Genomic DNA, 12,882 nt, shown 5'->3' with positions numbered 1-12,882 from the left:
TCTCCTCTGTACCAAATATCGTATGAATTCCAGAATAATAAAGTACCCTGGAAACTAAGCATCTGCTCCTATCAATGCCAAGTGCCAAAGAAAACATGTGATGTCTTTTGTGTCGCCACGCAGACACAGAGGCAAAGTGGAGAACTGTCCCCAGCTTCTGCTGCAAACGTTGAAGAGGTGCTAAACGCAGCCCCACGCAGCCCCACGCAACCCCAGGCGGCACAACATGCCACTGATGGCCACAGGAGAGGCAGCTTCCCAAGCCCTTCAGTCACTGCTAGACTCTCTTGCACATGTGGAAGAACAGAGGTGAACCGATGTGCTCAGGCCTTGCAGCACATCTGCAACGCGCAGGATTTGCTCCTGTAGGTTTTTAGGGATTAGATCCACAGAGGCCAAGATAGCGAGAGATGTGTTAGGGAGGTAACGAATTCACGGGAGCAGGCCAGATCCAGACCACAAGCACCTTCTGCTGGCAATTGAAACACAGCCTGCTCTCTGCTGTGGTCTGTCTCACAGACCGCATGAGGCTCATCTGTGAAAGGACAGATTTCTTTGATAAACATGCAGGTACCAGTGTTAGCAGTGGAAAAAAAAAGAAAAAAAACCCAAACCACCCAAAACCCAGACACAGCAGCTCACTGCTGCAAACCTGCACTGGTCATACATTGAGAAGGGCCCTCCTCTCTACTTTTAAGAAACAAAACCAGCACAGACTGCACAAAACACTGATGATCCCTCCCACATACACAAGGCAAGACTAAACAAGAAAGGGCATCAGCCTGAATCCCAAGGGAGACCAGACAGTTTGAAGACCACAGAGAAACTACCGAGCACAAGGAGACGTAGGGACTGTGCCGAGTCTCAGCTAACATCACTAATGGTGCAATACAAAAAACAGAGTGCCTAAATAAAAGGGGAAAGTTTTCCTGCAGAAAAGATGAGAAGACTCCAGCACTAGGACTGGGACACTTGAAACGGTTTGCTCAGGATCCCAGGAGGGGCCAGGCAGCAAAGCCAGGAACAAAAACTGGAGACTCAGTCCCCACCCAGCCTCTACCTCTTTCCTGAAGAGAGGTCTGCCAAATACTCTGACATGGCTCCCAGAAGGTACACTGGAGATTTGCTCTCACAGGCGTTCTTGCAAAAGTTGACTCTGGAGCCTTGGCTTCGGGGACAGGGAGGTATGACACAAGGCAGCAAGAATGCTGGAAAGAGTCAGATAAAGGAAAATAAAAAAAGAACATCCCTCAAAGCAGACATCCTGTCCTCACAACAGTCTTGGAATGTGAAGTTTGTTTTTGTTTTCACTCTAAGATTTAGTGTCATTTTAGCTGTGGCTACCAGGAAGAACTTGAAGTCCTGCTCGTGAAGATTTTCTTTTCTGCAAGATCTTTTCAAACTACATAGAACACACTCAGCTGCAAAATAGTGTCAAATCTCCCTTGCTGGGCAACTGGGTCACAGTAAAGTCCAAACCTACACAAATTTGGTGCCTGACTGGTAGTCCTGCAGACAACTTCTCTGCATGAGTTAGATGTAAAAATAAAAACAGCCTGAAATATCCCTCTGAGTACAGCAAATCAAGACCTAAGGAAGCATACAGCAGAGTGTGAAACGATATGAGTTCTATAAAAAAAAAAAAAAATTACAAAAAGTCAACTAAAAATTAACAATTACAAATGAAGTACCATCTTCCTCAACAGTAAAGCCTACCTGGCACACATGCCCCCCCCCCCCCCCCCAGTAGTATCCAAGCTAAGGAAAAAAAAAAGATGCTACATGATAGAAATGAAAGAGGACCTCCCGGGCACAGGAGTGAATGCCATCCAGAGGATATAGCATGAAGCATTTTAATCTGTGGCAGGGTATATGAGACTGTTTGCTGTTATCTATGGTGGTCCACACTGCATAAAACACATTTGTTTCTTCACTAATTATCTTCTGGATGTAGCTATGATTTGTCAGGCATGGCCAGCTATCTCTTCCCACTTCCTACCCTGGCAAAGAAGGTAATTTAAACCCATGTGTTCTCATTGCTCCTCATCTTACTTCCCCCCCCCCCCCCCCCCCCCATTAAGCAACAAGGAATCTCATACAACTCCCCAGGTGTGCACTGCTATAATGTAAGTGGGCTCTGCCTGGTTCTTAGCACCAAGGATTTTGGCTCCGAAAGCTGTTTCCCACATACGGGGGCTGATTCTGTAACAGCTTTGTTTAAGTAGTTAGCTCCCCCTTCCCCTTGCATGGCTGCTAGTTCCACAGACTGCCAGAGAGGCAAAAGCCTCAGTATGTAGGTGGCTGTGCTCTGGCAGGGAGAGCACGGGAGACTAACAGAGATGCTGCTCTAGTCTAGAGCCCTTACACAGCCACTGCTGGATCCTCTCAGTACATCACTGTCCCATACCTTTGACCTTCCAGGCACAGACACGGTGTCCCTTATCAGCTCTGCACTGAGTGCCATCCAGGCCCATCCTGTCCACAAGCCAGCTGCATGGGGCTCACAAGCTATCTGTCACAAGGCTGTCACGTGTGGAGGACCCAGAGAACTCAGGAGCATAGCAAGTGATCAAAGTATTGAGCATCTGAAGGTCTACCAAGGGCCCTGCAGGGCCAAGATGAGTAGTTATAGGAGTAGTTGTATGGTAGTAAAACCAGCAGCACCTAGAGATTAATGACTTGCCTCCTATTAAAAATGCAACCCCCAGAAGGCTGCAGGAACAAAACTATTTACTGGAAGGAATTGGACATATTACTGAGCCATCCCACAGCAAATATCAAAGACAGTTTTGACATCTGATCTGTGAATAAACAATAAAACAAAAATCAGGTTTTGGATTCCCTAGATGATGGAAGAACACACAACACAGATGTGATGGTGAGGTAATGCAGATATGCCTGGGCACCTGTCCCCTCTTGTCTAATGGGATGTACTAGCACTTGCACTTGCCCTGCCACACTGATTTCAGGTCTGCACCGTCACTCGAGTGCATCTCCAACACCTTCCCTCCAGGTTGCAGGATGTTTATCACTGACTTCAGTATCACATAAACCCTTGAATTCAGGTCTGACCAAGCATTAGGTGCTTTGGCCCAGTGCTGATGTGACCTGGCTCCAGGGATCAATGCAGCACTGAAGCCATGGCGATAAGCCCTTCTAAACCCTACACTGAGTTCAATATGTTAAGCATTACTTAACACGTTGACTAATATAGTAAATCTCAAAGGAGAAGGGTGCAGAACCATCTGGAGAGCAAGGCCAACAGTAAGCCAGAGCTTACAAGTTCTGCTGGATGCAAGCTGCCTCCAAGACTGTAGCTCAGTTAAGTCCTCGATCCGGATAACTCTCCTGATGACAACAGCTGACTGTATAGAGGTCAGTAGAGACAGCACGGTCACCCTTCCCTTGGCATTTCTCAACTTTTGAGCACTCAGTATCCCAACAATCATGTTTTATCAAGCCAGTTATCATCCATTTTTGTTGAGAGCTTAGAGCATGAAGAAGGCTCAGAGGCCACTGCCCTGTTCAACAGTCTCATTTTAAGATACTTTTGGCTGGAAAACCTGTTCTTAAGAGAGCAGCTTCAGCAGAGAAATGCAGTATGCCTTCTGGGAGAAAGAGCTCCCAGATGACAAACATCATGCTAAATCCTCTGTTCTGAAAGTCTAACCAGGCTCTTCCCGTGCCCCTTTTTGTTTGTTTGTTTGTTTTTTTAAAGTTTCTAGATTCCTGGAACCAACCTACACCTCTCTACTTTTACAGGATGTAAAGGTCAGCTGGGTGCTTAAGGATCTTATTTTTCTAGCAGAAAATGGACAACTGGACTTATGTAGCTTATCATATCAACTAGTGCAATGTGAGCCATCACATTAACCTAAGGTCTATCATCCCTATGCGATATTGTCTTAACCACCCTGCCCTCCACCCCCAGGGCACTTTCGGGAACTTTTGCCTCCAGTGCAGACAACAGGGAGTGACAATAGGGATCAGAAAGTTTCTGACCCACCTGCCCTCTGACACGGCGCAAATTTTTGAATGGAGAAAGGAGGGCAAGGCTTTCCCCTACAGGTAGGCAGGAGGTGAGAAATGCCTTGGGGTCACCAGGACAGGGATTCAGTGTGTGTATGGATTGCCCCCAGTTTCATTCAAATTTAACAGCCCTCCTGGCAGTGAAGTGTTTATGCTCCTTGTGAAGCACTGAAAACGGACAAATTTCAACAGCTTGGACAAGAGCCTCCTACTGCTGCTTAAAGATTTCCCAGGGAAAGCACCAAGGGGAGGGTGACATTTCTGGGGAGCGTCTCTGAAAGACAGCTCTTCAGGACAGAATTACAGCAGCTAATTCTGAAAGAGAGGAAACCTGGGAGACCATCTCTCATTGTGACCTTCACATCCGGACAAGCCAGTCTGAATATGACCAGAGCCTGGGAAGGAAGTAATGATTTTCCCAACAGCACTAGACCGACCGATCCTCGAGCCTCAAAGGATAGGAGAAGAAAAAAGAAGAAAACAAAAAAACAAGGGACAGTAAAAGCACAAGCAGTTTTGTTTCCAAAAGAGACAGAGAAGCAGGCACACAGGCTTCCTGAGAGAAGAACGGCACAAAACGCATAAATAGTTTTAGTAGCTGAAATAATACAAACTACAGCTGCTGGGAGGAGACAAGTGTAGCATTAGTGCATTGCACAGTTGGGCGGTGGGGGCTGCATTAAGTAATGAAACAAATATGGAAACAGAGGAAACTGATGTCCAGACTTTTCCCTGCAGATACAGCCAGCCACAGCACTAACACCACTCAAGTTTCACCTAGTCTTTGCAAAGCTCTGCGGCAGCTACACGTTTCACAGCCACATGCCCTGGCCCTGTGGAGCCGAAGCGATCCCAAGTCCATGACATGCAGTTTCCATCCTCTGATTCTACCGTGGCCGAGACATGCACAGGGCGCAGGGAAGCAGTAAGAAATACTTACTTAAGGAAAGAGGCAAGATGTGTGTATTTCCCCCAAATGGTCCTGAAAACTGATTATTTCCATATGGATATAGAGTTTGGGGTTTACTGAGATCTCCTGGAAAGCGTCTTTAAATTGGTCTTCCCCACTGAGCCATTGCCCGCACCTCACACAAACTTAAGTGTCCTGGGAACGCTGTCCACCACAGTAAAGCACAACTGGACTATGCAATATATCTCTAACTCCAAGGAAGGCAGGTGTGATCATTGCACAAAGAAGGTTGCCTGAGAACACAAAAACAATTAAGATGCTTCTAAAGAAATGAAATATTGGAAAATTGTTATGCAAGAAGAATATTGACAGAACCAAATGCACCATAGCTAACTCCTAGATGACACAGGGCCATTTTGCCATCTCCATGATCTCATACTGCTTTCAGCATTATTAGCAAAGTAGCCAAACAACTTTGCATAGAGAAGGAAATCTCCAGCCCTCTTTGAAGCAGCTCTGTCATACTCAAGAAGAGACAGCAGAAATGCCATTACTACTGAAATCTCACATGAGAGCTACAGAAAACAAAGCACCACATCCATACAGCCTGGCAAGAACAAAAAGTCTCACTTCACAGCGAGGGTTTGTAGTCACAGGTGTCCAACTGCACTCGACACTTGTGCTGACCAGCTGAACCTTCCCCACCAGAAGTGACTTCTTTCCAGAAGGGCTCAGGGCCAGAGGATGGCACCCCAGATCAGACGGTGTGAACACTGCAATTTGAGCAGAAGGATGAGTCTCCCTTTGCCCTGTTCACTGCAAGATGCTCCTCCACACTGCAAGCACCAGAGCACGAGGAGTGGCTCCTGTAGTGTGAGAAGCAGGCATCAACACTCCCCAATCACATCCCTTTTTCGGCAGGTTTTCATAGAGATGCACTGTGTTTACACGTGCTTTCAGCTACCAGCTATGGGAAGTGGGTGACTGCCGCTACTGCGGCAGTAGACAAGTACTCCCCTGCACAATGGAAACAGCCAGAATTCCTTATAAGCAGAGAATAAACTCTGCAACCTGTAAGCCGCTCATCTGCAAACCCTGTCTTTCCTTGAGGAAGGTCTTCAGCTCTCAGGTGAAGTCCAAAGGGTTTTCTCTTCCCACCTTCCCTGAGAAGGAGCAGTAAAAGAATAATTAAGGTTGTGAGTCAAACGCAAACACTCCTCTGGGGAAACGCGAATGCTTGGGAAACAGCATGGTTCACTCACATGCCTCAGCCTCCGAAGGCTGAGAAACGAGTTCGGTATAAGGAGCTGTGGACAAGCTAGACTTCAGAAGAGGCATATGGATAACCCAAGGCCTTGATGATAAAACCTTTGAAAAGGCTGTGCTCTGCCATAAAGAGAGATAAAAGTCACAGGCACATAAATACCTCTGACCTCTGAGAAGCATAGTCCAAATGTAACCCGGCTGAATAACTCTCAGCCGTGCTGATCCAGGCAGATACTCATGAAGTTCCCTGCCAAAGTTGCTCACATAACTTTGCATCTATTTGTGGGGTGAGAGGGAAAGCATGTTATTTACTGTAACTTGTAGCAAACCTCTTTCCATGACTGAGAGATCATTTTAAGGTAGTGGGTAAGCGAAAAGGCATCAGCACGAGCCTTTCCCCCCCACCTCCTTGTATCTTTTGAGGAACATAACAAGGGGGATGTCTGTGTTAATCACCTTTCGAATCCTCCTATTTATACAGCCCCTCTTTGGCAGTCCCGGGGCTAACTGTAGGTGTTAGGATGTAACACAGTCACAAACCCTGTCCTCAAGACAGGGTCCTCCTGAAGGATAGGGCCTGGAGCTCCTGAAGGCGTAAAGGGCAGAGAGCACCCTCTGACAGAAGCCTCCCCAGGCAATACGTATAATACACAGTGGCCTCCTGGATTCTGCTGATCTTCCTCACATGCAGAGATAGGGAAAGAGCAAAAGCCCAAAAGGAGGCTCGCAGTTGACCTGGAACATTGCTAAGCAGTTCGCGTGGGTCTTAGCTCTCAGCAGCGCATCCATCACAATCAGACTCACGCTCCAAGCTCGTAAAATTTTCACAGGCTGAGAGTCTCTGAGGAGCAGAGCCTACCTTGCTATGGACAAAAGAGTGCCATGCACTCCATTTGCTTTAGCTCCATAAATATTTACCAGTGAGATACACTTTACAGAGAGCACTCAGATGGAGGAAGAGAGCCCCAATATCCACCTACTAACGCAGGAGGGAAGAGCAAAGACAGCCAGTGAGAAGAGCGGTAACTCACTGTACACGGTGCTGTACAGACTTCTCTGTCAGGCAGCCTACACTTAACATACTACTTGGGACAGGTAGTCAAAGCAGAATTGGTTGTGGGGGAGGGAGAGGGGACAGGGAAGTTCAAAGCACAGTATTCAAACTCAGAGGATGCAGCTCACAGGCAGCTGTGTGATTAGCAGTGCACCACCACACTCCATAACATCCTGGGAATGGCTGATGATCCCCCAGGGGTAGATGAACTCTGGGTACCACTTCTGCCCTCACTCTTCCTGCCACATAGTTTGCTTTTCTGAAACGAATGTTAAAAGCCAGGACAATCAACATTTAAATAGATGAACCACCACTGGCTATTTTATTGACTCATTGAAAGTAAAAATAATAAAAAAGATCAGGGAGAGGGAGAATCACTGATCTCTCATACAAGGAAAATGTGGTTCTTAACTCTCCAGATTAAAGGGGTGGGGGGAGCTTAATCTTTGGGGAAAAGCTTCTAACTATGACAACTATAAGGAACAGAAGTTTATTATTTCACAGGCAAGATCAACGGGAAAGACGATGGCCAAGCGCAGCTTATGTCTTTGCAGAGCAGAGCTCCGTGCACAGCCAATCCCATCAGATACAACTAAGTGCAACTCAGTGGTTTTAATTAGAAGCCAGTTAAAAATTAAAGGCTGCCTTGCCAGAGCAGATTCTACCTGTGAAAGTGTCTCTTCAGGGAACTTTCATGTCTGATGTAAAGGCTGCAGCATTTCTACATCAACTTACTGAAGACGGAAAACGAGGAGTGGACACTATCATGCACAGCTGACTAAATTTACTGACTTAATCTATCTCTGCTCTGCTGGTTCAGGAGACAAACTTCATAGCCTGAAGAGGAAGAATTCAGAGGCAAAAAAGAAAGGATGTCACTTCGTCCCACCTCCTGTTCTTCAAAGAGAGAGCAGAAATCCTTGCACAACGCTACTCAGCAGGGACCTTGCCTTTCACACCCATTTTCTCTGCAAACAGCTGTCTGCAAATTGTGCAGTCTGGACCATGTTCAACTACTGCACACACCACTGAAAAAGGCTAAGACTGTTATTTTTTGCTACTTTTGGGTCCTGTTCATGGATTTCATCACCACGCCCTTTTTGTCACCACAACAAACATTGCACACAGCTGGGCTAAAACTGCATTGACTCACAAGCTGCCAGTCTCCTTTCCCCAAATCACAGATGCTCAGAGTAAGTCTGACTAACTGCTCCATGCTGCAAGGGCATCAAAGCTCTCCTGGGTGTCAGTTACTGGCTTGCAAGAGCTGCACTCAAATCCTTCAAAGAATTTAGAATGAGCCCCTTCATTTTGCTTTCATGTAAGGACCAGAGAGTTGTGCCTAATTTTATTACATAACTTGTTCAAGATACAGAGGGACTGCGATATTCAAGGTAGCACTCTTCTCCCAAAGAGGAGAATGATGCAGAAGGTGGGCCACTGTCATGCACCAAAAAGGCTGAGGCCCGCCATAGTCCAATCTTGAGGATGGGCCAGAACAATCAAGGGAACATCTGCCAATCACACACAGATGTGGGTATAGTGTAGCAATAGCTTAGGTGGGAGATCCCGCTCTTCGCTGGTGGCTGTATGGGACCTCATCATCCTGAAGGACTTCCATACCTTAACAAGATCTTAGTAAGGCCAGCTTACTAATCCCAGTTTATACAGCAGAGACATCTCAGGTCAACTGTGAAGAACTTTCATCCACCACCTTTGAAGGTTTCGGACTGGAAGTACACACCAGCAAGCTGCAATTTAGAAGTCCTGCACTGTTTATGGAGGGCTTGGATATGGAAGGTGATGAGCTGGCTATAGATACAGACCAGGGCCTGCCTCCCTCCAGGAAGAGGTTCAAAATCCCTACAAAGAGCAAGTGGAGCCCTGGCAAGAGAAAATCCAGAACTAGGAGATCAAATATTGGGTTGGATGGACCTTCCGTCTCACCCAGCATTACTCATGACCTCACATAACACAATGGACTCATCTGACAAGAACAGGAATAAATGAGGATACTGAAGGAGAAGAGCTGATTCTTACAAGAACAGAGAAGGGGAGAGTAAAAATGAGTCCAGCATTCCGTCAAATCAATGTTAAATATACACCCACGTGTCTGATAAAGCTGGAATCAACATATATAGCACACGGAACTCCGGGTCAGTGGATTAGTAATCTGTGCACACAGCTGAGAAAATTCATATTAAAGTCCAAACTCTCCTAATCCTTTCCACTAGACATGTTCCCCAAGGGTCCTAGAAATGAGAAAACACTCTGTCAGCCAGTACAAGGCTAATCTTGATGTTCTGCTCTCAGAGGCAGGGAGCAGAAAGAGCCAGTATCACTCAGGGCAACCCAGGGATGAGCATACTGTGTCAGCGGATAGAAAGAAAGAGAGGGAAAAAAACCCAAGTACTGCACCTTTCACAACCCCCCAAAAAACAACTTGCAGGAGGATGACAAGAATTGCGTGCCCTTTTCTGAGCTGGGATAAATTCTGGCTATGTTGTTCTGAGAAAGAGTGGTCAGATCTCATTTCTGTTGGGGTATGTACCACATGCACGTTACAAGCGCACACACACTGAGAGGGACCAGGCAGTCCAGTGCTGCATCTAGGGCAAGATTTTTACCCTTGTGGGATCAAAACTGCCCAGCAGTTTTCCAAAGGAGTGGCTGCAAGATGCTTGGGGCAGGGCTGCCCTTTGCTCAGGCAGCTGCTGGGCTGGAGGTTAAAGTGGCACTCCATAAGTAAGAGGAACCCTGAACCCAGCCGGGTCCTCCATAAACACTGAAAGGTTGGATGTGCCCTTGCTGGAGCACTGCAGGATGTTCCTGTTAGGCAGATGTCCGAGTTACTTCTGAAAGCTGCCAGGAGACACTTTAGTGTCTTCTACAGACACTAAAGTGCAAGGCAGCATCATCAGATTCGCTAAAGAGGAAGAAGTTCTACTCTCTATAAATATACTAGTTTTTCTATGGGAGGAGACAGGGATGGCAGCTTTGAAGCCACAGAGATTAGTTTCACTCATTAACGGTCAGGTGAACGCACCCAAATAAAACGGAACAAGGAAGGAAGCCTATCAGCCAGGCTGCAATAATAATCTGCAGTGCGATTAGCACTTCCAACCCACTCTGCCCTGACATGCGTACAGACCTCTCATCCTTGCTACCGAGACTGTTCCGATGAGGACTTTGCATCCCAAGCGCAATCAGGAAGGCCTAGCAGTAGTGGGGGAAAATACATAGACTGACAGACAAATAAGGCTCCACCTTCTCATTCAGGGAACCTGTTGTACCTTTAAGTTTCTTCCTTTCCATACCTAAGCAGACCCAAGTCACCAGGATTTTTGGCTAAGAGGTAATATTCAGAGGACAACAGCTGAGAATGTGTGAGTGGACAGGTGAACAATGCACTTTCTACATGTAAACTTTCTACGTTTCTTCACAATGAGGCGGGAGAAAAATCTGTTGCAGCCACTTACCATGAGGGGGGCATCACTACTAGAGGACCTGGGTGCCCGGTGTACAAGATTTGCACATCTTGTTCTCAACCACGTCACAGTAAAGGAACAGAGAGGAAGAAGGCAGCTGGAGCTGGCGCAGTAACCTGACAACACGGCTGAAACTCATCTATCCTCCTGAGAGGTAAAGCAATCCTTAGCGTCCCTTCCTATTACTACTACAGGCATAGAGGCCAACCCAGCACATTCCTGCTGAGAGATCCTTCTCTAGGCCTACTCACCACTGCTTGGGTGTCTCTCACTAGGGGGTAGCAACTCCTATTCCCACTGAATTGCATTTCAGAGGATAGATTTCCCAAAACCATCTCAGATGCTACAGATACTACTCACCCTTGGAGGCTACAGGTAACATGAGATGAATCCACAGAGAAGAGCGCAGAACGTATGGTGGATGGAGGGGAAAAAAAAAAATTAGTTTATCTGAAGACTTTTGATTGCAAGCTTTCTTCCCACTCTCCCCGAAACTTGTGGTGTTCCAAATCCACAAAGTCATCATGCAGAAAATTTTTTCTCAAGGAGCTGAACTACTCAAAGATACACCCACATCCATTTTCCCTCCCTCAACAGGATGGGCATACCCAGCTCCTGTAAATTCCCTCCAAAGGCAGCCAGCAACCCCGTAAGCACCACCCTGATCCTTCTTACAGTGACGACGAGCTTGGCACTCACACTTTGTTTGGGCAGAAAAGGTGAGTGTCAGCTTGGCAAAGAGCTCATCATTCTCAAACCGATCTTCTTTTGTCTTTGTCCAGAAACAATCCTGAGAGAGGTCTTCAGCCACGATCTGCAAGAGAGACAAAACATGAACCTCAGAAGCCTTTAAACAGTTTTGTTTGTCCCAGCTCACAGCTTCAGTAGCTTTCAGCTGGTCCTTCTCATCCCCATTCTATTTTCATTAGTGTCCAAGGTCTGTGACTTGCTTTAGCCCTTCTCCCCTTTCTTTCATATGAAATCTCTCAGGGATTTCATGTTTGTACCAATGCCTCCAAATCTACCTTTGCCTCTTTCTGCCTCTTCAAGCTAATGAGCAAGGACAGAGGTTTGGTTATAAACAAATCATAGTCAAGTCTGAATTCACTTTTCTTCCAAAGACAGGCATCCTCTTCTCACTTATATAATCAGCTCTTCTCAGCTGATACCTCTGGCAACGGCCACATTTTTACCATGTTTCTCCATCTCCATAAGCTTTTTATGAATCACCTTCCCTTTCTAAACTTCTAACTAAAATTCTTCACATCAACTATCTCCTGACTTAAACGCTTCTCTCTTTGGTTAAGAAAAAAACCAAGCAAACAAAAAACCACCTTCCTCACTAATCACTATCTTCTCATTATCTTCACAAATGCTCTGAGCATACAGTTTCCTTCTTTTTAAACACTAATTTAGAGCTGGAAACAATTGCCATTAATAATCTGACTCTTTCATGTGCCATCCTCTTTCACTATCTCCTCAGACACTCTTGACACCTTCCATCCAGACTTCATTTTCATTGCAAATCACTCCTGCCCAATACCAATCCACCTCAAAGAATTAACAACATGTTAATGAACACATGAGCTTAGAGTAGATAAGCAGGCTGGGAATTTCCTCCCTCCCTCCCTCACACTCAAAGTTGTTTGGCATCTTAAATTTATGACTTTTAAGCTCAGAGGAACCATATTCTTTCGGAATGTGGAACCTGGAATTTGGAGACAGAATCAGACAACTCTGCTACCACCACTTTTTGAAAACTTGCTCCTGACGGTATTTACAACTACCTTGAACACCAGCACAGTAATGGCATGACAATAAAAACAGAAGTACTTCATTCGCAATGTAGAAATGCTAAACAGACTGAATATTGACAAGTTTGTTGCTAACAGACTGATGGAATAACTTTTGTATCAGTCTATTGCACCACTGCAAAAAGCACTCAAAGTATTGAAGCTCTCTCAGTTCACCCTGCCTGGCCTTTAGCAAGCTCGTTTGGCGTCAGACTGCTGAGCAATAGTATCCTCCACACGACTGCAGTTCTGAGATAGCAGAGTTTGAATTCAAACCACCAAAGCAAAGGATCAGCCTAATAAGCAAACAAACCACTACCTGCAGTATCTTTGTGACAACAA

The 12,882-nt window shown here is 46.0% G+C and overlaps 2 protein-coding genes across 2 annotated transcripts in view; both read right to left on the bottom strand.

Moving 5' to 3' along the window:
• Positions 1-11,144, bottom strand: part of LOC138069174 (protein diaphanous homolog 1-like) — a 48,732-nt gene extending 37,588 nt beyond the window's left edge. The window contains exon 1 of the mRNA XM_068960052.1: positions 11,108-11,144. Coding sequence (XP_068816153.1) covers positions 11,108-11,129 — 22 coding nt within the window. The 5' untranslated portion in view covers positions 11,130-11,144. The remainder of the gene's footprint in view (positions 1-11,107) is intronic.
• A 32-nt stretch (positions 11,145-11,176) lies between these two features.
• Positions 11,177-12,882, bottom strand: part of DIAPH1 (diaphanous related formin 1) — a 44,931-nt gene continuing 43,225 nt past the window's right edge. Inside the window, exon 17 of the mRNA XM_068960111.1 lies at positions 11,177-11,561. Within this exon, the coding sequence (XP_068816212.1) occupies positions 11,289-11,561 (273 nt within the window). The 3' untranslated portion in view covers positions 11,177-11,288. The remainder of the gene's footprint in view (positions 11,562-12,882) is intronic.

This window comes from Struthio camelus, chromosome 13 (genome assembly GCF_040807025.1).
Source record: "Struthio camelus isolate bStrCam1 chromosome 13, bStrCam1.hap1, whole genome shotgun sequence".
In the NCBI taxonomy this organism is placed as follows: Eukaryota; Metazoa; Chordata; class Aves; order Struthioniformes; family Struthionidae; genus Struthio; species Struthio camelus.
This window is presented reverse-complemented; position numbering and strand designations above follow the sequence as displayed.